This window comes from Podarcis tiliguerta (genome assembly GCF_965153285.1).
Source record: "Podarcis tiliguerta genome assembly, chromosome: 17".
NCBI classification, from domain to species: domain Eukaryota; kingdom Metazoa; phylum Chordata; class Lepidosauria; order Squamata; family Lacertidae; genus Podarcis; species Podarcis tiliguerta.
In genome coordinates this window covers 32,482,378-32,509,842 of record NC_139550.1, presented here as the reverse complement: position 1 = coordinate 32,509,842, position 27,465 = coordinate 32,482,378, and the positions used below count along the sequence as shown (strand labels likewise).

Below are 27,465 nucleotides of genomic sequence, written 5' to 3'. Positions count from 1 at the left end.
TGCTTCGCAAGACGAAAAAACCGCAAGACGAAAAGACTCGCGGAACGGATTCTTTTCGTCTTGCGAGGCACCACTGTATCTTGGAGTACTAACTCTAGTTGGTGTATGCCCCCTGCCAAACCCCACAGCCTTGAGTATTTCTGAAAGAACTCACCCCTCACCCTCAATATCCCAGTGGTGTCATGTAATTCTTTCCCCTCTCTCCCTAGTTATTGCCACCATGAGGAATTTGGAGAAGAGTCAAGAACTGGTGAAGCATGCAGGGCCTGTGCTGGAGAAGACTCTGGAAATCAAGGAGATGGATGTGACCAGCAAGGAATCGATCCGTCGCTGTGTGGACACCATCCCCCAGCGCAGGGTGGATGTGCTGGGTAGGAAAACTATTCCCCTGCAGCCTCAGTATTGGTTTTGAGGACATTTTAAAGAAGGAATTCAACCCTTAGAGGTGCACCTAATTGTGGGTGGTGCTGTGGTCTAAACCACTGAGCCTCTTGGGCTTGCCGATTGGAAGGTCGGTGGTTCGAATCCCCACGACGGGGTGAGCTCCCATTGCTCTGTCCCAGCTCCTGCCAACCTAGTGGTTCGAAAGCACACCAGTGCAAGTAGATAAATAGGTACCGCTCCAGCGGGAAAGTAAAAGGCATTTCCATGCGCTCTGGTTTCCATCATGGTGTTCTGTTGTGCCAGAAGCAGTTTAGTCATGTTGGCCAATTGAGCCAGAAAGCTGTCTGTGGACAAATGCCGGTTCCCTCAGCCTGAAAGCGAGATGAGCATCGCAACCCCATAACCGCCTTTGACTGGACCTAAATGACCAGAGGTCCTTTACCTTTACCTTTTACCTACCTAAATGTGTTTCTAGTGATATTCTTAATTTAGAAGCTGGTCTTACCTCATTAAGTAGCACGGCATGGAAAAGTTTGTTATTTATTAGCTCCAAATTTGCTCCTTTGCCTCCTTCAGGTCTTTGGCCCATCAGGTGCTGGTTAACCCTCTTGGCCTTTGTGGAAAAGTGAGCTTAATGGGGAGAAATTACATTGTTGGCTTTTCTCCTCTTATCTGCTGACAGTGGAAGTAGAGCAAGCCAAATCTTTGGGTAAACAGAGAATAAAGGATATGAGAGTGTGGCAGCTACATGCATTAGCTAGCGGACCACGTAAGCCATGCTGTTTAAGCATGACTTGGTCTGCTTTTAACAATTATATGCCTTTATTTGAATGCTTCATCAAGACCTAAATAGAGTAGAGCTGTTTTATTGGGCCATTTGAACATTTGGCTTTCAAAGAGATTAGATGGCGAATCTCTTAAAAGTTTGTTATATAGCTAGATATAATTCCTATGAGGTGGGAAAGATCTCCTGTGTGTTCTTTTTCTAAATCATGTTATCAGAGAATCATTATGCATTTTTAAATGAGATTAATTCCCGGTTGGTATCTAGAAATTCTTTTAAGTACCGTATTTTTCGCCCTATAGGACGCACCATCCCATAAGGCGCACCTAGTTTTTTTGGGGGGGGAATATTATTTTCCCCACAGGCGCAGGGCTGGGGCGGGGAAAGCCCGAGCTTTCCCCGACCCCAGCCCCCAGAACAGGCAACTCTCCGCAAGCCTGGAGAGCGAGAGGGGTTGGTGCGCACCGACCCCTCTCGCTCTCCAGGCTTCAGCAAAAGCCTGCATTCGCCCCATAGGATGCACACACATTTCCCCTTCATTTTTGGAAGGGGAAAAGTGCGTCCTATGGGGCGAAAAATACGGTATCTTCTCAGTAAATTTGTTTCTGAGCTGATGGCTGATTGCCTGAATGTCGTTGTCTCTTGGCTCTGCTATGACCGTTTGACCTTACCTTGTCATTTTTTATAATTTGGTTTTCTTGAAGCCTTGGTTTTGTATTTTACACTTTGCGTTTTCTCTTATTGGTCAGTGTGCTGTAATAAATGCCTGTGTAACAGACCACAGGTAGCTGCCTCCTGCTGCGAAGTGGGTAGTGTCTGTTTTCTCACAAGACCTGCTAGGCTATACAATCGTGATTTTGTTTCGGCACAGATGGGCCTGTGTAATGCTGGGCCCAGCCAGCCATGGCTAAATTGTCATCCTCGCTCTGGATTGGACTTGGATCCCACAAGTATCTCATATTGTCCACTGTGGATTAAGCCACTTCATTAAACCACTGTATGGAGTAGAGATTACGCCAATTCTCACGGCTCATTTGGCAGGCACAGTCTGGAGCTGAAGCAATCCAGGGTGCCTTTTTTCCTCACGCAAAAAACACTTACATGAGTGCTTCATTAAACGTACAGGTTGTGGGGCTCCACCCCATTGTGAAAGCCTTCGCAAGCAGGTTGAATGCGGATGGGGCAAGATGTAATCTGTGCTCACAGTGAAGCAGGCAAGTCCGTGAGCATAAACCCCGTGACATTGCAACAGGCCCAGACGGTCACAGGAATTCTCAGCTGGAAGTGGTGTGTTTCAGCAGGAGCCTTGTAGCTCACACTGTGGGACATTAGCTCTTCAAGGAGCAACTGGTTGCTAAACCAGGTATCCAGCTGCACAGTATCTAGAGGCTGGTGGAAGGTAAATGGCAGAATAAATGCCATCCTCCGCTGATGGAAGACACCTCCAGCAAGGATATCCTCGGCCCAATATACCTGAAGGAGCATCTCCACCCCCCATCGTTCAGCCCGGACACTGAAGTCCAACACTGAGGGCCTTCTGGCGGTTCCCTCACTGTGAGAAGTGAGGTTACAGGGAACCAGGCAGAGGGCCTTCTCGGTTGTAGCGCCCACCCTGTGGAACGGCCTCCCATCAGATGTCAAGGAATAATAATAATAATAATAATAATAATAAAAATAAAAATAATAATTTATTTATACCCTGCCCATCTGGCCGGGTCTCCCCAGCCACTCTGGGTGGCTTCCAACAGAACACTAAAAACAGAATAAAACTTCAAACATTAAAAACTTCCCTAAAGAGGGCTGCCTGCAGATGTCTTCTAAAAGTCTGATAGTTGTTTTTCCCTTGGACATCTGGTGGGAGGCCGTTCCACAGGGTGGGTGCCACTACCTCTGCCTGGTTCCCTATATAACTTGGCTTCTCGCAGTGAGGGAACCACCAGAAGGCCCTCAGAGCTGGACCTCAGTGTCCGGGCAGAACGATGGGGGTGGAGAAGCTCCTTCAGGTATACTGGACCGAGGCCGTTTAGGGCTTTAAAGGTCAGCACCAATGCAAGGAAATAAACAGCAATCTGACTTTTAGAAGACATCTGAAGGTAGGCCTGTTTAGGGAAGTTTTTAATGTTTGATGATTTATCATGTTTTTAATATTCTGTTGGGAGCCGCCCAGAGTGGCTGGGGAAACACAGCCAGATGGGCGGGGTATAAATAATAATTTATTATTATTATTTATTATAATAATAATCTCTGAAAAGCACCACTTTGCCCTGTTCTCTATTGCTAACTGATTGCTTCCCCTTGCAGTGAACAACGCTGGTTTAGGCATGATTGGACCGGTTGAAAGCCAGAGCGTGGCCTCAATGCAGCAGCTCTTTGATACCAATTTCTTTGGCTTGGTGCGCCTTATCCAAGAAGTCTTCCCTGGCATGAAGCGCCGACGACAGGGACATGTCGTCGTGATGAGCAGCGTCCTGGGCTTGCAAGGTGAGGCTCAGCCAGAAGGTGGGCTGGGGGGGGCACTCTAATGCAGAGCATTTGGGTAGCAAATGTTGTTGACCAATGGGATGATGGTGAGGTGAGCTCTGGAGGAAGGAAGACACAGGGCAGCGGTAGATTCCTTCTATTTCCAAAGCCTTCTAAATAAGAGTTCATTTCTCCCCTTTGGAACATAAGACATTTGTCTGCTCTGACTAAGAGTGGCTCTTGGGTCTTTCCCAGTCCCCTTGATTTTTTTATGGCGTTGCCAGGATGAATATACAGTGGTACCTCTGGTTAAGAACTTAATTCTTTCCAGAGGTCTGTTCTTAACCTGAAACTGTTCTTAACCTGAGGTATCACTTTAGCTAATGGGGCCTCCCGCCGCAGCTGCGCCGCTGCACAATTTCTGTTCTCATCCTGAAGCAAAGTTCTTAACCTGAGGTACTACTTCCAGGTTAGTGGAGTCTGTAACCTGAAGCGTCTGTAACCTGAGGTACTACTGTACCTGGAACCTTCTGCAGACAAAGCACATGGTCTGTCAACTGTTCCTTGGCCTTTCGTCCAATCTCTCCCTACTTCGATATTTCTCACTCCAATTATGCAATGAACCCCAAGCAGATCAGGTGACCACTAATTAAAATATCTAATAGAGGTCATGGAACCAGAGATGGCCACATTCTGTGCTGCTGCTATAAAACTAAGGAGACAAGCTCTGAATGAATCTAATGGCCAATGTCTTAATATGCATATTTTAAATTAGCGGCTAAGGTCTTAACCTACATATTTTAATTGTTTTATATCTGTATTATTTTCCGGGCCCTAGCTCATGGTGCCCGTTCAGCCCGGAAGCCTGAGGTCCTTCCCTGAGGGTCTTCTGCTGGTTCCCTCACTGTCAGAAGTGAGATTACAGGGAACCAGGCAGAGGGCCCTCTCGGTAGTGGCACCTGCCCTGTGGTACACCCTCTCTTCAGATGTCAAGGAAATAAACAACTATCTGACTTTTAGAAGACATCTGAAGGCAGCCCTGTTTAGGGAAGCTTTAATGTTTGATGTTTTAGTATGTTCTGATATATGCTGTGAGCCACCCAGAGTGGCTGGGGAAACCCAGCCAGATGGGTGGGGTGTAGTAGTAGTAATAATAATAATAATAATAATAATAATAATAAATAATACATGTATGTATACATGTTCTCTATTGCTGCATATGTCCGTATTTCTGGTCTGTGACCATAATAAATTCATTCATTCATTCCCTACCTCAAGCCATTTTTAAATAACCTCCTACAGTTTTTGAATGGTATTCCCCATAATGCCCAGCCTGCCACCCTTCTGTTCTCTCTCTTTCACTTTAGGAGAATACAAACATCTGCCTAACAGTACAGTGGTACCTCTGGTTACGTACTTAATTTGTTCTGGAGGTCCGTTCTTAACTTGAAACTGTTCTTAACCTGAAGCACCACTTTAGCTAATGGGGCCTCCCACTGCCATTGCGCTGCCAGAGCACGATTTCTGTTCTCATCCTGAAGCAAAGTTCTTAACCTGAGGTACTATTTCTGGGTTAGCGGAGTCTATAACCTGAAGTGTATGTAACCCGAGGTACCACTGTAATATTTAGGTGAGCTGGTTGTCCTGTACAGTGGTACCTCGGGTTACATACGCTTCAGGTTACATACGCTTCAGGTTACAGACTCCACTAACCCAGAAATACTGCTTCAGGTTAAGAACTTTGCTTCAGAATGAGAACAGAAACCTTTCTCAGTCCTCCCTGCGGATTCTGGGGGTTGAATCTGGCGTCGTCTGCATTCAAAGCATATTCTCTGCCCACTGAGCTATGGTCCTTCGTTGCTGTAGGGCAGACATGTCCAACCAGTCGACTGCGATCGACAGGTAGATCCCCGGGTGATCGTGGGATCCTTATGGATCGCGGCTTTAAAAGAACTGGGGAATGAATGTCTCTGCCCCCACCTTCCCTCTCTGTTCCCCTGTTGCGTCCAGCGGGCGGTGTTTGGGGGTTTTCTGTTGGTGATCGGGAATATGACAATTGGTTCTAGCACAGTGTGCGTTTGTTAGCAACTGAGTTTCAGTTGAGCGATTTATGTTATTCCCCCTTAAAAAAAAGCTCAACAACTCTGGTCAATCCTCAATGACAATGGGTAGATCACTGCCAGTTTATTAATACTGGGAGTAGATCGCAGTCTCTTGGGAGTTGGATGGGCCTGCTATAGGGCACAGAGGTAAAGGCAAATTCTGCAAATAAAATTCGTCCACAGCAGGAAAAAGGGACCACAACAAAGGGGGAGCGGGCCTAAGATTGCATACATGGTGAGGGGGCAGGTCTTTTCTGAACCCAAGGAAGTACCAAGAAAGAAATTTAACACATCCTTCATAGATTTATCCAACAGTTCTGTCACGCACTGAAGCCCCTTCAGCCGTTAACTACTCCTGAGTAGGATACATCTTAGTGTAAAAGCACATAAAATAGATTTCTAATACGTGCATAGGAGCCTTTAGCTCTTTTCCAAAAGCCTTTTTTTGAGCCCTTTAAAAGGCCACTCTTCTTTTCCGTGTTGTTCTCTCAGATGGTATCGTGGAATACCTTGCAAAGCGATGTCTGCTTTGCTATTGTTTCCTACTGCCTGAACAAGCTAATTTCTTTTTAATTGCTGCTCATAAAATAAATTGCCTATTCCTGCTGTTTTACTTAATCGGCCTAATGAATGAGGTGGGACTTTTATGCTAGCAAGATTATTTCCTCCCTCCCCTGGGTGTGGAATGGGTGTGATGGGCAAACTTCCCCATTCTGACCATGGGCGTAGCCAAGATTTATTGGAGGGGCAGAACTGAGTTATCAGTGACACAGTTGGTCAGTTAGTTACGTATTTTTATTTACCGCATTTTCCGCTCTATAAGACGCACCAGATCACAAGACGCACCTAGTTTTTGGAGGAGGAAAACAAGAAAAAAAATATTCTGAATCTCAGGAGCCAGAACAGCAAGAGGGATCGCTGCGCAGCGAAAGCGGCAATCCCTCTTGCTGTTCTGGCTTCTGGGATAGCTGCGCAGCCTGCATTCGCTCCATAAGACGCACACACATTTCCCCTTACTTTTTAGGAGGGAAAAAGTGAGTCTTATAGAGCAAAAAATACGGTATTTACTTGATGGGGGGGGCAGCTGCCTCTCTGGCTATGCCCATCATTTCTGACTAGGGTTGCCACCTATTTCACCAACCCTGATCCTGTGCTTTTAAAAGCAATCTGGAATAAATAAATAAAAAATACAAGTAAATGTTGGATTCCCATCATTATTTCCATGCCGGAAAAAACTTTCCCTGCTTTACTTCTGTGTGTTGTCCTTATTGTTAAAGGGACAGGAGCTGGGGCAGTAAAAATGTTGGCAGCTCTGCTCCCAACTGGCAAATGGTTTGTGTTTGTTGTGGTGTTTCTTACGATTGTTCCCCCATGCCCAGAACAGGGATGGGGAACCTGCGACCGTCCAGAAGTTGCATCAGCCCCAGGCAGCATAGCCCAATGGTCAGCGATGATGGGAGCTGCTGCTCAGCAACAGCTGGAAGGCCCACAGTTCCCCCATCCCAACTCTGGAGCAAGAGGACATGCAGAGGAACCATCAATCTCCACAGTTATTTTACACCTCTCATGCAAACACTCCATTCCCTTTAGGTCTCCTCTTCAACGACATCTACTCCGCTTCCAAATTTGCTGTGGAAGGTTTCTGCGAGAGCTTGGCCCTGCAGGCCCTGAAATTTGGCGTCAAGTAAGTATTGGGGGATTGTGAGACATCATGTCTGGGGTTCTCCTACTACTGAGCTAGACTCCTGCGAGCCAAGTTAGTGTAGTGCGGTAGGAAGCAGCCCTGGTGAATCAGTTCATTGGTCTGCCTCGCTCACGGTTGTCTGTGCCCTTTTGCCCCCTTAGATGTACACTAGTGGTCAAAATTGTGGAAACCTTTTGGGAAAAGTGTATTACTCCAAAAATAATTTCTTATTTTGGAGTAGTGCCATAAAATTATACATCAGTGGAAAGATAATTTAATGAAGAATGTAATTCAACAAGGTTTGTTCAATTATCTGTATTCTATCAAATGTTGTAGCCAAATAACCAGAAAAAGGAAGCATAACTTGCTTAGGTTGATATGCAGTAGATTTCATTCATCTGAATGTAGCCATTCAGCATGAGTGTTTAGAGAGCCAATCAAGTGAATTACATTCTTCATTAAATTATACAGTGGTACTTTGGGTTAAGTACTTAATTAATTCCAGAGGCCTGTTCTTAACCTGAAGCACCACTTTAGCTAATGGGGCCTCCTGCTGCCGCTGCGCTGCCACCGCACGATTTCTGTTCTTATCCTGAAGCAAAGTTCTTAACCTGAGGTACTATTTCTGGGTTAGCAGAGTCTGTAACCTGAAGCGTATGTAACCCGAGGTACCACTGTATTTCCATTGATATATAATTTTATGGCATTACTCCAAAAAAAAGTGGTGTTATGAGCCATCAGACCTCGGAAATACACTTTTTCCAAAAGGTTCCCACAATTTTGGCCGCTAGTGTACTTGGACTTCAACTCCCATCATCTCCAGCCAGCATCAAGGATGATGGGAATCGTAGTCCAAAAAGATCTAGAGGCCATCAGGTAGAAGGAACCTGATTTTATACAAAAAAAGTATATATTTAAACACACGGGACAGTAAGTAACTAATGAGTCCCATGTTCCCTTCTCCTCCTCCCACCGAAAAAGAATTGGCTTCTCTTTCAGCGTTCTGATAGTTTGCTCTCCGATTCCCATACTGCATAAAATTTTAGCAGAGTTTTTGTTTTATTTTACAACTCTTTCGAAGATTCTTATAATAAGAATCTCGTACATAAATGTTCTGTCCCGTGTACAGTGGTGCCCCACAAGACGAATGCCTCGCAAGACGGAAAACCCGCTAGACGAAAGGGTTTTCCGTTTTGGAGGTGCTTCGCAGGACGAATTTCTCTATGGGCTTGCTTCGCAAGACGAAAATGTCTTGCGATTCCTGGGGGGGGGGTCCGCTCCCCACCCCCTTTTTCTAAGGCACTAAGCTGCTAATAGCCTTTCAGCAGCTAATCCGCTAATCCCTTAAACCTTTAATAGCCGCTAATAGCGCTAATCCGCCAATGGGCTTGCTTCGCAAGACGAAAAAACCGCAAGACGAAGAGACTCACGGAACGGATTCTTTTCGTCTTGCGAGGCACCACTGTACTTCTTTTGCAGGCCTTCAATGGCAAAGCGCAGTGATTCTTCACAGTTCTGTCCCTTATGTTTGTGCAGAAATCAACATGCCGCTTTTTGAAATGGTTGTTCGCAATCCATTCTTCAGTCCTGTTAGATTTCCAAAGCAAGGTTTGATCTCCCACTGGAGATAATTTAACAGCACAAATTCTGCACAGAAAGGCAAAACCAAGACCAAGAGTCAGCATTAAAATGGATCAACAGACCACTAGTCATTAAAGGCCTATCCAAAAAGCAAGTCTACATACATGGTTCAGATACCTAGATCTGCCCTGCAGTGACAGGAAGCTTAAAAGACCACGATAGAAAAGGCTTGATCAGCAGGAGCCCACCAGCCTTGCAGGGCGCGTCTGATCCAACAGTTCTTAAATTTATTAGAGGAATTCCTAAAAGCTCTTAGAATATAGAGGAGATGTTTTAACAAACTAGATTACAGGTGCTTGGGAGCATGGGACATTATTTAAATGCTGGAAGCTTCTGGTTAGTGGTTAAAAAAAATGCTTTAATGCCCAATCCTACACACATCTGGTTGGAAGAAAATCCCATTGAGATCATGGGGATTTGTTTCCATGTGTATCCAGCCCATAGCAGGCAAAGAGCAGATACATAGAGAGGTCTCTTTCTTCCTCTCTATCCTTAGGTTAGGAGGTCTGTGTGTACACATCCCTTACGCCAATCCTCCCTTTTGCCCAGATGCAAGTTATTCATGTTCCCAGTGGAACTAAGATCAGCACATTTGCAGCATTCTTTTTCCACAGTGAGAGGCTTTATATAACAAATAACAGAGGCATCTATACTGGACATGCGTAGGGGAGGGGAGTAATAAAAGGTCAAACCATGAATTGTTTTTTTGTAAAGGGTAGATGCTGGCTGCGTATGACGCTTAAGCAAAGGGGGAATTTTTTTACTGAGATGCGTTATATTAATAATAATTTATTATTTATACCCCGCCCATCTGGCCGGGTCTCCCCAGCCACTCTGGGCGGCTTCCAACAAAACACTAAAATACAATAACCTATTAAACATTAAAAGCTTCCCTAAAGAGGGCTGCCTTCAGATGTCTTCCAAAAGTTTGGTAGTTATTTTTCTCTTTGACATCTGGTGGGAGGACGTTCCACAGGGCGGGCGCCACTACCGAGAAGGCCCTCTGCCTGGTTCCCTGTAACTTGGCTTCTCGCAGTGAGGGAACCGCCAGAAGGCACTCAGCACTGGACCTCAGGGTCCGGGCAGAACGATGGAGGTGGAGACGCTCCTTCAGGTATACTGGACCGAGGCCATTTAGGGCTTTAAAGGTCAGCACCAACACTTTGAATTGTGCTTGGAAATGTAGAATAATGGGGGATACCTGCAATCAAATGTTGTTGGGTACCCCTAACAGGAGCGTTTGTCTTCTGTGCTCTAGCCAGCCTGGTTGCCTCCACTCGAGAATGATATTGTCAGGCTGGGAAAAAGTTAAGAAAATGGCAACCAGGATGCACAAGGGAATGGAGCGAGTCCCCTATGAGAAACAGTTGCAGAGTTGGAGACTTGTTTGTCATGTTAGAAGTGTGTAAAACTGTTCATGGCACGGCGAAACTGAATAGAGAAAAGATGGTTCTCCCCCCCCCCTTTTCTCATGAATATCCAACAAAACCTGTCAGAGAACTGCCATCGGAGCCAGAGGGAGAGGGAGGGCTCCAGAGGGATTCCGGAGAGCGTCGGGAGGGAGAGAAGCAGCACATCTTCTGGGGAAGGAAATCAGCGTAGCACCAGTGGAGAAGGGGGGGCAGATGGGGGAATTGGCGAGGTGGCTCCAAGACTCCTCGCCGGGGACCAACGGGGAGAGCACGGGTCCTCCGATGCCCACACCCTCCCTGCGCAGAAGGCTTCCGCGCAGAGAGACTAGGCGGAGACTCGGCGTCAAAGAACTTTTATGCTGGAAGAAGTTCAAGAAACGCCCACTGACGGATTCTGCCAGCGATTGAGAAAGCCACGGGCGAGTGGCTGTCCAGACAGAAAGGGTTCACTCAGGCAACCCACCCAGGTGTGGCGCCGATTTACGCACGAGCAACCCCTAGAACCATTACAAAACTGAATGTTGGAAGATTCAGGACGGATAACTCCATGAAGCACATAGCTGAACTATGGCACTTTCTCCAACAGGAGGCAGTGCTGGCCACTAACTAAATGCCTTTAAAAGAGACAAATTATCAGAGGATAAGCTATCAATGGCTTGTACAGTGGTACCTCAGGTTAAGTACTTAATTCGTTCCGGAGGTCTGTACTTAACCTGAAACTGTTCTTAACCTGAAGCACCACTTTAGCTAATGGGGCCTCCTGCCGCTGCCGTGCCGGCGGAGCCCGATTTCTGTTCTCATCCTGAAGCAAAGTTCTTAACCTGAATCACTATTTCTGGGTTAGCGGAGTCTGTAACACGAAGTGTATGTAACCTGAGGTACCACTGTAGTTGTTAAGTCTATGCTCTGCCTTGAGAGTTCGAGGCAGCCATGCTTCTGAATACTAGTTTCTAGAAGCGACAAGAGGGTCCTGTTGTGGGAGGGGCGTGGGTGGCGCTGTGGTCTAAACCACTGAGCCTCTTGGGCTTGCCGATTGGAAGGTTGGCGGTTCAAATCCCCATGACAGAGCGAGCTCCCATTGCTCTGTCCCAGCTCCTACCAACCTAGCAAGTAGCTAAATAGGTACCACAGTGACAGGAAGGTAAACGGCGTTTCCGTGCGCTCTGGTTTCTGTCACGGTGTTCTGTTGCGCCAGAAGCAGTTTAGTCCTGCTGGCCACATGACCCAGAAAGCTGTCTGTGGACAAACGCCGTCTCCCTAGGCCTGAAGTGAGATGAGCACTGCAACCCCATAGTCGCCTTTGACTGGACTTAACCTTTTACCTTTACCTGTTGTGGGTTTCCCACAGGCATCTGATTGGCTACTGTGAGAACAGGATGCTGGACCAGGTGGGCCATTGGCCTAATCCTGCAGGCCCTTCTTATATTCTTCTCTTCGTCCTTACATTTCTTACTTTCTTATGTTTGGCCCCCTTGGGAGGAGGGCAAACAGCTCTTCAGGAGGGACACTTCTGTTTGGTCTTTGCTGCCTAGAAACAACTTCCTGATGCATTATTATATCTGAGCTAAAGTGCTCAGGTTCAGCACTAAACTGGAACACTTACTTGCTATATATTTGTAGAGGAGGCACCTGGATGTTTGCAAAGGGGAAATTGTCCTTTTTCTTTTCCCTCCCCTTCCTGAAATCTGCCCGCGCAGTGCAAGAAGGGGGGATTTTTTTCTTTTATTCGTTTACTAAATAAACCTTTCCCTATACAATGCCCAAGGCAGCTGGCAGTAAAATATGCAGTTAAAAAGTAACCAGTACACTTAACAAATAACATAATAACCCGTAACATGGTAAACTGCTTAGAGAATTTTGCAGTTAAGTGCTCTATCGGTCTTTCTAAACAAACAAACAATAAAAGAGCAAAAACTCAGTATAATAAAGTCAGAGTAGATAAAAGATAAGACAGCAGGAGCAGCAAGTTGAAAACGTGTTTAAGTTTAAATAACGGAACAGCAATACCAAACAAATCAGTTCAGTAAGGGCAATGCCTGCTTAAATAGAAGAAGGTTATATTATCATCATCGCCATTATTACTTATACCGCCCATCCAAAGATTGTGCTCACAACATAAAAATACAGAATAAAACCAAAACAAACCTATAACCCCCCTCCTACAAACACATTTAAAAGGCCACAGCATGTTAATCGGCCAAAGGCCTGGTCAAGAGAAATGTTTTCACCCAGTACCTAGAGAGCCACCCTGGGGAGTAAAGGTAAAGGGACTCCTGACCATTAGGTCCAGTCGTGGCCGACTCTGGGGTTGCGGCGCTCATCTCGCTTTATTGGCCGAGGGAGCCGGCGTACAGCTTCCAGGTCATGTGGCCAGCATGGCGAACCAGAGCAGCGCACAGAAACGCTGTTTACCTTCCCGCCGGAGCGGTACCTATTTATTTACTTGCACTTTGACATGCTTTGGACCTGCTAGGTTGGCAGGAGCAGGGACCGAGCAACGGGAGCTCACCCCGTCGTGGGGATTCGAACTGCCAACCTTCTGATCGGCAAGTCCTAGGCTCTGTGGTTTAACCCACAGCGCCACCCACGTCCCTACCCTGGGGAGAGCATTCCACAAATGGGGAGCCACTGCAGAAAAGGGCTGTTGTTGTGTTGCCACCCTCTGGACCTCTCATGGAGGAGGCCCATGAAGAAGGGCCCCCAGAGGATGATTGCAGGGTCAGGGTTGGTTTGTACGGGGAGAGGCAGTCTTTGACGTACTGCAGTCCTCCTGTGCCGTTTAAGGTTTTATAGGTCAAAACCAACACTTTGAATTGGTTCTGGAAGCCAATTGGCAGCCAGTGCAGCTGGGCTGGGTTTTGTGTGATATGCTCAGACAGTCTTGCCCTGGTGAGCAACCTATCAAGGAGTAGTTTAGAGAGGTTCCAAAGTCAGGGTACAGCCGCCACTGAGAAGCCATTTCTTGAGTTCCGCCAAACACAATTCACATGCCATGATGCTCACGGAGTCTGAAATCCCACAAGAGTTCTGTAATGCTGTTAAAAACACAAGCAGGCCAATTCTATGCCTTGCCCTGGTTTTCTTTTTACAGACACCCTGTAGGTCCTGGGTGCCTACTGGCTATTCCCTCCCCCACCCCAAAAAATAATAATTTACCAACTCATATTCTTCTCCGTAGCTGGCTATTTGCCCAAGAGGACTGAAACCATCACCTTATTTTTGGGTAACCCTTCCACCCAAAAATATGAGTTCACTTCTGAACTGATATGTGCAGGATCACCCAAGTTCAGTATTAGCATGGAGGACGATGAATGAAACTTTTCCTTTCATGTGCCTGAGGCTTCAAGGTTGAAGGAAGGCATGAGAGATATGTCCTAATTAAATTCACATTCCTAGTGGCAGTGTTTTGGTTTGAGTTCATTTTACCTCTGCTCTCTCTGAATATCTGTACAATTTTCTCTGGTTTTAGCACTCTGTTTTATTAGTTGTTGGTTTTTTTGTGGACTGAAAGGCAGGATGTAAGTATTTTCATTTATCTGCAGAACTTGCACAGAATCTTTAATATAGCCCACATAGACTCCCTGGTGGCAGATAAATTTTTGAAAATTGAGGGGAAAGAGTTAATATAAAAGGACTCCCTGGTGAACCAAAATTATACAGCCTTAACTCCAAAGCGTGTTTTCTCTCAGGTGAATTTGGTCAGTCTTGCTTACCAGGTGTTATAAGAAAAAACTGCTCCTTTTTCCCTTATGGGGTATCCAAGAGCCCATATAGAGTCCTTAAGTAGGTTCTCTGTCGAGAGGAGAAAATAACAGAGGCCAACCAGAGAATATTGAGAAGCAAAGCAGCTAGTAAGCATCATCTTTATTAAACTGTCGCAACAGGGTCCCCCACTCCCCCATACAGGGAGGAAGGAGAGGAACCCAGAACTTTGGTGTGCAAGCTCCTATATAGACTTCTGAAATTGCCTACCCTGTAGCTCAAGACACCCCCCAAAACATTATACATACATCACAGAAAGAGGTGGTCCCCAGCAGAAATCTGAGTGTGTTGCTTCTCTCCTGTCTGCCAGTATACCTGATAATGCCTTATTATCTGATTGCCTTTTCTGGGTAGCCTGGCCATTCCTTTGAGATGGTAAATACTTAGTTCCTGAATCTCTTATGCATATTGATAGTGTGCTCAGCTTAACAGATACTTGCCAGACTGTATTTACAGGGAGGTGTAAGTCCCTACAGTACAAAGAAAGCTTTTCCCATTTCCTTCCTCCTTGCAGAGAAATATTTGAGGTCAATTTGGGAGAGTCAAAATGGCTTCAGGATTGTTCTCCTGTACTGTTTCAGACACATGGTTTATATACTTATGTATGTGTTTGCCTTGTACATTTATGAACATTTATTTTATATATATAAGACCTTAGAATTCCTATAACACAGGTATCGTGTTTTGTGCGGACAGCCCATTCTTCTGGTACTTTAGGTCATTATCGGCACAAGTCTGAGCAGGACAGAATGTGCTAAACCCAGATAGTAGTCTACTAAAGCAGAGATGAAGTGACCGGCCTGAATGCCAGAGGGCTATTGTCAAAATCCATGCTGGCTGGTGAAGCTCAGTCATGCGAAGGCAGGCAGTCGTCCCCCCCCCCCCCCCCCCCGGTTTCTCAGCTCAGCAGACAGTGAAGTTCATTAGTTCCAATTACCACTTGTTTCATTCTGCAGCATCAGTTTAATTGAGCCTGGGCCAGTGATAACAGAATTCGAGAGGAAGCTCTACGAAGAAGCAGCCAATATGGACCTCTCTCAGGTGGATAAAGAAACGCTGGATATATTTCAGGGCTTCTACATGGCCTATTCCAAGGAAGTCTTCACTGCGCTGGGGCAATCTCCAGAAGAGGTGGCTGAGGTAGGATTATAAGCTTTCTCCCTTGTTCCTCTCAAGCCCACAGGAAAGCTAGTTGGGATCTGCTTCTGGGGGGGAAGGGAACGGGCTGCCCAGCCTTGCTCATTATTATGGCAGAGCTTTCCAAACTTTTCATGTTGGTGACACACTTTTTAGACACGCATCATTTCGTGATGCAGCAATTCAGTTTTACTAGTAAACTGGAGGTTAAACTAACCCCTTATAAGAGCGTGGGGAGCGTTTGCATGACACACCTGCACGCTGCAGCCAACACACAACAACAACAATAAAATAAATTTTACCCTGCCCATCTGGCTGGGTTTCCCCAGCCACTCTGGGTGGCTCCCAACAGAATATTAAACAGAATAAAACTTAGTGCCAGTGTGGTGTAGTGGTTAAGAGCGGTAGTCTCGTAATCTGGGGAACCGGGTTCGCTTCCCCGCTCCTCTACATGCAGCTGCTGGGTGACCTTGGGCTAGTCACACTTCTCTGAAGTCTCTCAGCCCCACTCACTTCACAGAGTGTTTGTTGTGGGGGAAGAAGGGAAAGGAGAATGTTAGCCGCTTTGAGACTCCTTCGGGTAGTGATAAAGCAGGATATCAAATCCAAACTCTTCTTCTTCTTCTAAAACTTCAAACATTAAAAACTTCCCTAAACCAGGCTGCCCTCAGATGTCTTCTGAAAGTCAGGCAGTTGTCGCAACACACAGTTTTGAAAGCTCTGGCTTATGGCATGGCCCATTGTTCCTTCTAACAGCAACCTCCGGTGCTGAGTGCCACTAGGCTTGTAGCTCGAACAGAACCACCGAGTAATAAGATGGAGGGTCCCCAAGGTGTGCAATGCTTTAAAAGTGGTGCTAGTGCCGGTAAGAACCCCAAAACTTCCCGGTGAGGCCTGAGAACACTTAGTAGCCATTAATGTAGAGGGAAAGAAAAGAGAAACTATTAAAATGGGGGGGGGGGGGGGAGAGAGAAGTGGAATGCCTTGTTTGGAGGTAAGAGCTGACTAGAATCCTGAATCAGGAGAGAAGTTGTGCTACAATATTTTGTTGCAGGCAGCACTTGCTAGGTTTAAAATTGCTGCCACTTTGATCTGTGGTTCAGCTATAAGAAGCATCAGCACCCTCGCAGCAGTGTTCCTCAGTTCATAATAATAATACAGTAATAATAATAATACAGTAGTAGTAATAATAATATAATTTATTATTTATACCCCACCCATCTGGGTTTCCCCTGCCATTCTGGGCAGCTTCCAACAAAAGATTAAAAATACATTAAAACATCAATCATTAAAAACTTCCCTAAACAGGGCTGCCTTCAGATGTCTTTGAAACGTCAGATGGTTGTTTCAAAAAAATAGTCCTGCCACTGTCTCCTCGTGGTGCAGCAATAATACTGCTAGGACATTTGCAAAGCTAAGCAGGGTCTGATATGGTTTCAAATTGGATGGGAGACTGTGTTGAGATTCTTGCATGGCAGAGGGTTGGACTAGATGGCCCTCGGGATCCCTTCAACTCTGTGATTCTATGGTGCAGCATAATTCCCAGTTCTTTGTTTGAAAACAGATAGCTGCCTCCACCGGCCAATGTAGCTGGGTAACAATTAATGAAGGAATTCAACTCTTTGGTCAAAATCTATGGCAGACCATCATCCCACTAAGAGGTTGTGGGTGATGATTTCTTGAAGCAAATGGATAGTAATGTTTTAGGGAAGTAAAACGTGATAAGCTAAGAGACGTGCTTTGCTGATATTCAGCAAAGTAGATCTGAGGAGCTGGAACAATTGTTTGCTGTGAAGCCTGTAGTATTTATACCCTCATAAACAAAAGCTTCAGACAAATTGAACAATTGATTGCCATTCCTCACTCCCGACTATATTTAGATGCTTTCTGGAGAGTCAGGATGAAGTGAGTTCCAACCCAGATAGCGTTTTCTTTTGTGGAGACATGCAGTGATAGTCACTGATTACGTTTTGGACTTGAACAATAGACTCATCTCCTATTTTTGTATCTCCTTGATTAAATTGCCAAAGGTCACGTTCCATGCATATATGTGACTTCCAGTCTTGGGCACAATGAGGTGATTGGTTTAACTCCTCCAGCCCCCTTTGCCATCAGGTCTCAAGCAGCCTCCTTGCATCATATACACGGAAAAGTACAGTACAGTGGTGCCCCGCAAGACGAAATTAATTCGTTCTGCGAGTTTTTTCGTTCTACGAGTTTTTTCGTCTTGCGAAGCACCAATGCGTATTGATGGTTTCCCATAGGAATGCATTGGCGGTTTTTTTAAAAAAGGCGCAAGACGTTTCGTCTTGCAAAGCAAGCCCATAGGGAAATCCATCTTGCGAAGCACCTCAGAAAACGGAAAACTCTTTCGTCTTGCGAGTTTTTCGTCTTCCGAGGCATTCGTCTTGCGGGGCACCACTGTACCTTGTACACAGATCTGTTATACTGTGGGCAGACTAGAAAGCGCTTCGAACGGAAACATGGTTAAAGCCATATTGTATGCAAAAGTGCAAGGCTGCTGCCGCGGTGCTGTTTGCAGTGGCCACACCGACTCCAGTGTGGTGCCAGAACAGCAGGGAGGCAAGGGGGGCAAGCATCCCAGGTTGCAGGCAGCCCCCCAGGTGAGCTGCTTAAAGGAGGGCGAAAGGCATTCTTTTAAAAGGCTGCAGCGGGGTTTGTGGTGGGTTTCAGAGAGCAGTTTGAAGTTAAAAGGGCTTGAGCTTAGGAGCAGACTGTGAGGAGAGGAGAGGTTTGGGTGAGTTACGAGGGGATAGGCAAGGGGGTGGGTGGCATCTAAAGGGGGAGGGCTTGGCCAGGTGTGGGGGGAGTGGGGATGGCAAAAGGGTGCCAGCGAGCAGAGCAAACAGGTGGCAACCCCTAGTGGTAACATACAGGAATATTGGGGTGGAGTGCTTCCTAGTCTGCCCACAGTATAACAGATCTGTGTACAAGGTACAGTACTTTTCCATGTATAAGATGCCCCCTATTTTGAGGGACTTAAATTTAAGAAAATGGGGGGAGATGGCAGCACAGAGTTGTTGAGCTTTTGTTGTTGAGCTGAAAATCTCTCACCCTCATGCATCCCAAAATCCACCTCTCATCTGTCCCCTCACTGGCACAAGCTGCCAATTGCTCACCCAATTGCTGCAGCGTCAGCCAGTCAACACCACCCATTGATGCAGCAACCAATAACACTAGTGTGGTGAGAGCCAGTGTGGTGTAGTGGTTAAGAGCGGTAGTCACGTAATCTGGGGAACCGGGTTCGCGTCTCCGCTTCTCCACATGCAGCTGCTGGGTGACCTTGGGCTGGTCACACTTCTTTGAAGTCTCTCAGCCCCACTCACCTCACAGAGTGTTTGTTGTGGGGGAGGAAGGGAAAGGAGATTGTTAGCCGCTTTGAGACTCCTGAAGGGGAGTGAAAGGCGGGATATCAAATCCAAACTCTTCTAACACTCACAATAGCTACTAACAGCCGCGGCAGCAACCCATCAAACGCCCACCCTATGCACTACCCATGTATAAGACGACCCCCATTTTTTAGCATGCTTTTAAAAGGAAAAAAAACGTTGTTGGGTCCCAGCTCCTGCCAACCTAGCAGTTCGAAAGAACATCAAAGTGCAAGTAGATAAATAGGTACTGCTCCGGCGGGAAGGTAAATGGCGTTTCCGTGCGCTGCTCTGGTTCGCCAGAAGCGGCTTAGTCATGCTGGCCACATGACCCGGAAGCTGTGCGCCGGCTCCCTCGGCCAATAAAGCAAGATGAGCGCCGCAACCCCAGAGTCGGTCATGACTGGACCTAATGGTCAGGGGTCCACTTTAGCCTTACCTTATACATGGAGACGTATGGCATTTTATTTACTTATTCCTGAATTGGGCCAAAGGCACAGTTTCCCTTGTATAAAAATAATAGGTGACAGTCTGTTATTTGTTATCAAAAATACTGACATGTGATATATGGTTGCCTATTGTTAAATTCTGATGAAAAGTTCCTAAAAATTTATTTATTTATAAATGTGTGTGTTTTTAATCATATATATATATATATATATATATATATATTATTTTGACAAAGTAATAATCATAAATAAATAAGAATAAAAATATGCACCCCACCATGAGACCATTCCATTGTAACTATCCAACCTCCCAAAATTTCAACACCTCTTGCGATAGTTTGACCCCTTTCCATTTTAACAGTACAAAATCTACAACCACCTTCCATATCTCCTCGGAATCATTTCTCCTGCATATTCCCCGTCTTACTTTAATAGCACATGTCAATTTATCATTAGTGTGTTTAATCTTGACTATGTGCAGGCTTTCAGAATGAATTCTGCCTTTCCTGCAGCAATCTCTTTGCACCCCTTGCTGAATTCTGAAAGGGTGATCCTGGCTGAGTGTTGTTGTTGTGGTTGTTGTTGTTTTCTAACCTTCTGCTTCGCACTCCTCCTGGCAGCATACTATGAAAGTGATCACCTCAGAGAAGCCTCCATTCCGGTACCAAACCAACAGCCTCTACACGCCCATCACCACCCTCAAGCACGCTGACCCCAGTGGGAACTTGCCCCTCAACGCCTTCCATCAGATGATCTTCCAGCACGACCGGCTCTTCAAAGCCAGCCTCAGCCTCCTCAAAATGCTCCAGTGGAGGAAGAGGCGGGACATGGAGCACAGCAGGTCTCCCTGAGAGGAAGCGGCTGACCCGCCTCGGAGCCTCTCACTTCCACAGCCCACTCGCAGGCTTCCTAGAGAGTTTAGCATTGAATACTGGGCGGCATTATACTCCCTAGATGCCGGGGCAGCCCTACTATGAGGCAAAGTGAGGCAGCCCTTGCCTCGGGCGGCAGATTCTGGATGTCTCACGGAGGCAAAGTCTGATCCATTGGGTACCATCGACTGGGGAGGTGATACGCTCTGATAGTTCACGTTCTTTTCGGTTTCGATTCTGCTGCATTCCTGTCAGTTAACAAGAGGAAGGTGCCATTACGTTCCGTAGGGTTTTGTTGTCGTCTTTGCCCTTGAGCACCAGAAATCCTGAGCTGAGAAATTATTGGCTGCCGCTGAGGTCTTGCAAGTCTCCTCACAGAAGCGGGCAAGGAAACCCAGCCTTCTGCTGCAGAAGAGCGTCCCAACATCCTGCCTCAGCATCCTGTCCTTTCTGAACATTTAAGAATCTCATTACCAGAAGTAGCCTGAAATGTCATCTAGTCTAACCGAGGCAAGCAGCAGGGCTTGGTTAGATTATGCATTTTATTTATGCTTTTCACAGGCTTGAATTTTAAGGATCAAAGAGAAAGGAGGTACCAAGCCCTCATAGGCCATCGAATAACTTGGGAAAGGGCCAATTCCTCCACTTTCTATGTTCCAGTAGCCTATGCTTTGTTCTCCACCAGGATAGACAACATGTCGCCCATGTTGTCAGTCTCCCATCAGCCTCTGCAAGTATGACCAGTAGTTGCTGCTGATGGGAGTTGTAGTACAACCACATCCGCAGGGCACAACATTGGCTGCCTCTGTTTTGCACACTATGTATAGCAGTCTCCCCCAACCTGATGTTCTCCAGATGTTTTGATTACAACTCCCAGCACCAGCAGAGGCTGTGAGGGTTGCAACCAAAACATCTGGATAACACCAAGTTGGGGACATCTGCCTTAGAGCTGGGGAAGATGTCAGCCTCCAGATGTTGTGGAACTGCCAGCTCCCCGTCATCCCTAAGCCTTGGCAATGCTGTCTGGGTCTCAGGAGTTGGATTTGGTTGGCCACAGTTTCCCCTGCCCTGCTATTCTGGAGCAGTGGCGTAGCGTGGGTTGTCAGCACCCGGGGCAAGGCAAGTAATTTGCGCCCCCCCCCCACTGCACTGTCCCTCCCCCAGATAGTCCCTCGCTCTCTCTCCGCACCGCACGCCTGGCACCCTCCCCTCCACAGTGGGCGGCGACCCGGCGGCTCGGATCGGATTCGCACAGCCAGCACTGCAGTGAGAGAGAGTGAGTGAGCCAGGTAGGGGCAGAGAGCTGCGAGTGCGAGCGCCCCCCCCCCCCGATGTTGCGCCCGGTGCGGCAGGCCCCCCCTGCATTCTGGAGCCCATACCACTTTAGCCCTGCAAGTAGGATTGCCATATATTTTTTTCATCTTCCTTTATGTAAAATAAGAAAATTAAGACTCTGCACATAGTAAACTGGCATGTCAGTCAAGGGCTTTAGCAGAGCAGTCTCTGCTGATATGCTAGCTTACTGCATGCAAGGAGATTTATAGGAGTGAGAAAATTACCAGCGCTATACAAAGCCAGACTATCTGATCGTCTAGCCCACTACTCTGATAGCTTCCTCTGGCTTATGCTGACTTCCCACCACCTACTATTTGAACCTTTTAACTGGAGATGCCAGAAACTGGGGTCCTTCTCCATGCAAAACAGGTGCTTCGCTTCTGAGCTTTGCCACCTCCCCTTCATTAAAAACATGGCCCTTACCACATCTGTAATCCAAAGTGGATTTGTCCAGAATGCAATCACACCTGTCTTATCTCATTCTGCCTAATGGAGGGACCAACTTGAGGACAAGCAGGAATAGAACCAAGAATCTGGACTTTTACCTGACTGACCTCCCCTTAGGATTCCTGCTGGAGATGTCAAGCGACTCTTGGCAGTCTTGGACCAGCTCTCAAGTCAGGGCTGGGGGGAGCTGTGGCCTTCCAGATGTTGGTGAACCACATCTCCTGCCCTTGACCATTGGCCATGCTGACTGGGGCTGATGGAAGTTGAAGACCAACGAAACCTGGGGCGCCACAGTCTCTCCATCACAACTCTCAGAATGGAGAAGCCGTCATGAGAACAAGTCTATGAAGCAGCTTTTAAGGCTGAAAAAGAAATTGCAATTCCAGTTTTATTTTCTTAACGTAACCAGGAGGAGGAGGAAAACTGAGGGAGGCATTGGGGTGAAAGCAGAGATAGGAATCCTTTTAAAAAAAGGATGAGGAAGGGGAAATGCTCTTGCTTCTTGGACCAACCGTGACTGAATATAGGGGGACAGGAGAACAACGATAGGAAAAGATGCTGACATTCCACTAGCTTAAATAAACCAAGTGGTCGTTCGGGCAGCACTACATCTTAGAAAGCACCAACAGGAGAGCATTTTCTGCAACATTGCAAAGAACGGCAAAGCACACTTCTCAGATTGTCTGGCTTGGCTAGTCTAGTATGGGGATTGTTGAGAGTGCTAGATTTGGGTCAGAGGGCCCTGGGTTCAAACCTTTGCTCTGCCATGGAGTTAACTGGGTCTCCTTCAGCCAGTCACTGTCAGTCGAACCTACCTTGAAGGCTTTATTGTGAGGACAAAATGGGAGAGAGTTACCTGTTCTGGCCTGAGCCTCGTGGATGAAGATTAGGATTAAAATATAATAATTAAAATATCCTAAGTAGAACTGCCCCTTTTCTGTGTCTTTTTTACATAACATCCTACATCCAAATCTCTATCGTTGTGGGTGGGATTTTCAACCCACGGGGGAGTGGACCAGTTAGGTAATTTAGGTATATTCTCGAGGCGGGGTTTGTGTGAGAGAGAGATTCAGGAGAGAATCCTGTTACTAAATCCAAATGATCTTCCAGTTTAGGGACACTGACTGGTTTTATTGAGAAACTGTCTGATAGCACCATCTTGTGCACCTTTACTCAGAATTAAGTCCCATTAAGTTATTTGGAGGGACGCGGGTGGCGCTGTGGGTAAAAGCCTCAGCGCCTAGGGCTTGCCGATCGAAAGGTCGGCGGTTCAAATCCCCGCAGCGGGGTGCGCTCCCGTTGCTCGGTCCCAGCGCCTGCCAACCTAGCAGTTCGAAAGCACCCCCGGGTGCGAGTAGATAAATAGGGACCGCTTACTAGCGGGAAGGTAAACGGCGTTTCCGTGTGTGGCTCTGGCTCGCCAGAGCAGCAATGTCACACTGGCCACGTGACCCGGAAGTGTCTCCGGACAGCGCTGGCCCCCGGCCTCTTGAGTGAGATGGGCGCACAACCCTAGAGTCTGTCAAGACTGGCCCGTACGGGCAGGGGTACCTTTACCTTTACCTTTTAAGTTATTTGGGGCTTACTTCCTGGTAATTGTCTAGGATTGGCGCCTGAGTTGTGCACATTCCACCATGCAGTAGTCTGTTAAATAAATGCTTTTGTACAGGAATTGGCTGCTTTCATACCTATTTGTGTCTTGGTTGATTAGTAGTCATTGTTTATTGGTTTGCTATATTTCCTGTAAATTCCACCAAAGAACTTAATGGGGGAGGGGGCTTGACTGGGGGGAGGGAAGAGAAATGTTAATTGTGTGCTTCACAACTAAAGCAACACATTTGTTGTTGTTTAGTCGTGTCCGACTCTTCGTGACCCCATGGACCAGAGTACGCCAGGCACTCCTGTCTTCCACTGCCTCCTACAGTTTGGTCAAACTCATGTTCGTAGCTTCGAGAACACTGTCCAACCATCTCGTCCTCTGTCGTCCCCTTCTCCTTGTGCCCTCAATATTTCCCAGCATCAGGGTCTTTTCCAGGGAGTCTTCTCTTCTCATGAGGTGGCCAAAGTATTGGAGCCTCAGCTTCAGGATCTGTCCTTCCAGTGAGCACTCAGGGCTGATTTCCTTCAGAATGGATAGGTTTGATCTTCTTGCAGTCCATGGGACTCTCAAGAATCTCCTCCAGCACCATAATTCAAAAAGCAACACATATGGCAGTCTAAAGTGTGTGGATCAGGGAAAGACCATTACTTTCTGAATCCATGTGTGGAAGACTCACAGCTGGCAGATCATTCTGCCAACTCCTGTTATTTTGGGGTTTTGCAAGAGTGACCAACAGAGTATGAGAACGATCACAAATTCTTGTGGCACCTGAAGGCACTAACACATTGATTAGGGCAGAAGATTTCACAGGCCCACCTTGTCAGAAGATGTATCCGTTAAAAATCTTTAGTGCATTCAAGAAATTGAATCCCTCCTGCAAAACATCTGGAGAACAGCAAACTGCAGCCTGGAGACCAGACCATCATTTCTATCTGCCATCCCATTCCTCCCAAGGTCTTCCTGCCCTGCTGTCGCACTAACAACCTCCCAATCTATCCTTTTGTTTTAAAGAGGCATTTTGGGTGGCTGGACTTGAGAAAGTAGCAATGTAAGGGCCCCATTTTTAAATTTTTATTTTGAATAACCACTTGCTAAGCTGCTGGGATAAAGGGAGGACACAAATTCTAAAGATGCTTCGAGTGATAAAATTATTTTTATTTATTTAATTTCTATGCTGCCCTATACCTGAAGGTCTCAGTGCGGTTCACATAAAATATTAAATACATAAAATCAAAACAAAAACAACAACCCAATTAAAAACCCCCCCAAAAGACCCAGCATTTTAAAAAGGGTATAGGATGTAGATTAAGTCAGGCAAAGGCCTGGTTAAAAAGGAACTATGGCCAAACTATCACAGGAAAGCTTTTTAATAGACATTTGTTTTGTATTGGGGTGGCTTGTACTTCATCCAATAGGCCATAGCAATATGTACTGTAGTAGTAATACATGGCTCACGTGTTTTGCATGTAAATAAATGGGCTACAGAAGCGGAGATGTTTTAATGAAAATGTTCTGGGATGGGGCCTGGTGTGGTGCAGCCTAGGAAGCCCCTGTGTTCAAATGTTGCCACCGCCATTAGGTCACTAGATGATCTTCGTCAAGTTCCTTAGCCTCATTCTGCTCCCATCTGCAATACAGGGATACTATATAAGGTTAAAGCCTCAGCGCCTAGGGCTTGCCGATCGAAAGGTCGGCGGTTCGAATCCCCGCGGCAGGGTGCGCTCCCGTTGGTCGGTCCCAGCGCCTGCCAACCTAGCAGTTCGAAAGCACTCCCGGGTGCAAGTAGATAAATAGGGACCGCTTACTAGCGGGAAGGTAAACAGCGTTTCCGTGTGCGGCTCTGGCTCGCCAGAGCAGCGATGTCACGCTGGCCACGTGACCCGGAAGTGTCTCCGGACAGCGCTGGCCCCCGGCCTATAGAGTGAGATGGGCGCACAACCCTAGAGTCTGTCAAGACTGGCCTGTACGGGCAGGGGTACCTTTACATTTATATAAGGTTATAAGAATCACAACAAATTATAGCATACTTTAAATACTATATAAATGCTAGATATTATTAACCATGTACTTGTAGCAAGTAACAGACCTTAATAATAATTTATTTATATCCCGCCCTCCCCAGCCGGAGCCAGGCTCAGAGCACCTAACAACAGTAAAATGATACAACATTCTAAAATCGTTTCATTATAAAATCAGTTCAAATCAGGTTAATAGCAACCATTGGGCTAGAGTTCTGTGAGGATTGCCAAAGGAGGGGGTCAGGCTGAATTGATCACCATGTGCAAGCTCTGTGAGACAAAGGTGTAGGGGTTTTACTGAAACTACTGTATTTCGATCGTTTTGGAAAGAGATGAGGGAATCAGCAGTGTTGTGCAGTAGGCAACAGCTGTTCCTTGTGGCTGAGTCTTGCTTCAATAAACCAAGAGGGTTACCATTTTAATGCCACCTATCTGACGTTCCATCTATGTCTCTACATTAATCAATCTGGCATAACTTATCACCTCGTTAGAATTATTGATGCAGAGAAGAGCCATCAAGTCAGCATTGAAAGGATGGGAAGATGAGCCACTCTTGATTGAGCCAACTGCCATTAGGACTGGGTTTTCAATGACTATGTATTCTTGGAACACACAGGAAGAAAACAAAACTTCCTGACTCAGCATAGTTTTTACTCTTGAGTCACTGGCTCCCCCAGCCGCCACTACCCCTCCTGGTCACCATGGCAACGTGATAGGATTCTATGTGCAACCCTGCATGAATTTCACAGCATTTTTGTAGATAGTCCTTCCACATTCCTTCTGATACTGGTTCATTCCGAAGGTTATGAGGAAGTTAAATTTCCTGAGGTCAGCGACATGGGAAACGAGTGACGCTCATTGCCATTGGGGCTGAGGATGGTTTTGCTGACAGCAAGGTTTTCTAGTTCTTGTGGAGAGACAGCTTTGTCTTGCTTATTCCACTGAAGGATGCCTTGGTGATCTCAACAGTCCATTGTTTTTCTGCTGAGCGAGAAGTTTATAAGAAACAATGGTGTGTATGGAAGGGCACATTTATGCCATTCAGTTGCATTCATTCAGAATAACTGCTTCCTTCACTTGTTATTTATTTTATAAAATAAAATGGGATGCAATTTCAATACAGCAATTAACATACAACAGTAAAAACAACAACACACAGTTCAGATTAAATCAACAATTCAAGATTATTGCAGTAGTCAAACTACAACACTCATCACCCCAGGACATACTGGTTGGGGCAGCTGGGAGTTCGAATCCAACAGAACTGGGTCACAGACTCCACCATCTGAAGCTCTCTGCTTCTAGTGGACATGAGTTTGATGCCCAGTTGTATGGAAATAAGAAGCAGACCCTTTCCTGAAGATTGCACCACCCCGGAAGATTCATACGAGTGATAATGTTCTGTGAGAGGTCCTGGGCCCAGGCTATTTAGGATTTTATAACTTTCGTCCTATGCATTGTTACTACATTGAGCACAGTGAGTCTTACTCCTCAGTAAATGTGTATTGGATTGGGTCACATGGGCAGTACCATAAACTAAGCCCAGAAACCTACTAGCAATCAGTGGCGCCCCTTCAGAGGGGAATAAAATATTCCATACGATGGCTAACTCCAACCAATTGCTGGGCAACTGTGTTCAAGGGTAGAACCATGCAGAGCTCACTGTAGTAATCAAACCAGAAAGTTGCTACCCTGTGAAGAGTGGGCAGCAGGGACACTTGTCCACCAGGAGAGGGCACAGTTGGCATACCATCTGAAGCTGGCAAAAAGGACCCAATCCAACTATAAAATTGAACCTGATTCTTAAGGAATCAATGGTTTGCTTTTCATGTTTCTAGAACTTGTTGTTTTTATCTCATTTGTTGTTTTTATCTCATTTTTAGCTTGCTGTATACCACTTTAATCGCTTCACGCTGCAATGTACTAATTTGTTAAATAATAAATTAATATAAGGTCGGGACGTAGGTGGCACTGTGGGTTAAACCACAG

The 27,465-nt window shown here is 46.3% G+C and overlaps 1 protein-coding gene across 5 annotated transcripts in view; it reads left to right on the top strand.

Annotated features, from left to right (window-relative positions):
* Positions 1-23,530, top strand: part of LOC310667700 (retinol dehydrogenase 8-like) — a 30,644-nt gene extending 7,114 nt beyond the window's left edge. For 2 of the 5 annotated variants that reach the window (XM_083420555.1, XM_083420557.1), the window contains exons 3-9: positions 210-371; positions 3,470-3,649; positions 7,321-7,414; positions 15,186-15,369; positions 19,825-21,160; positions 21,429-23,051; positions 23,430-23,530. In XM_083420555.1, the coding sequence (XP_083276681.1) occupies positions 210-371; positions 3,470-3,649; positions 7,321-7,414; positions 15,186-15,369; positions 19,825-20,055 (851 nt within the window). In that variant the 3' untranslated portion in view covers positions 20,056-21,160; positions 21,429-23,051; positions 23,430-23,530. Of the gene's footprint in view, positions 1-209; positions 372-3,469; positions 3,650-7,320; positions 7,415-15,185; positions 15,370-19,824; positions 21,175-21,428; positions 23,052-23,429 lie in introns of those variants that run through there. The other 3 variants (XM_083420556.1, XM_083420559.1, XM_083420558.1) reach the window with 2 other exon arrangements.
* Positions 23,531-27,465: the final 3,935 nt, after the last annotated feature.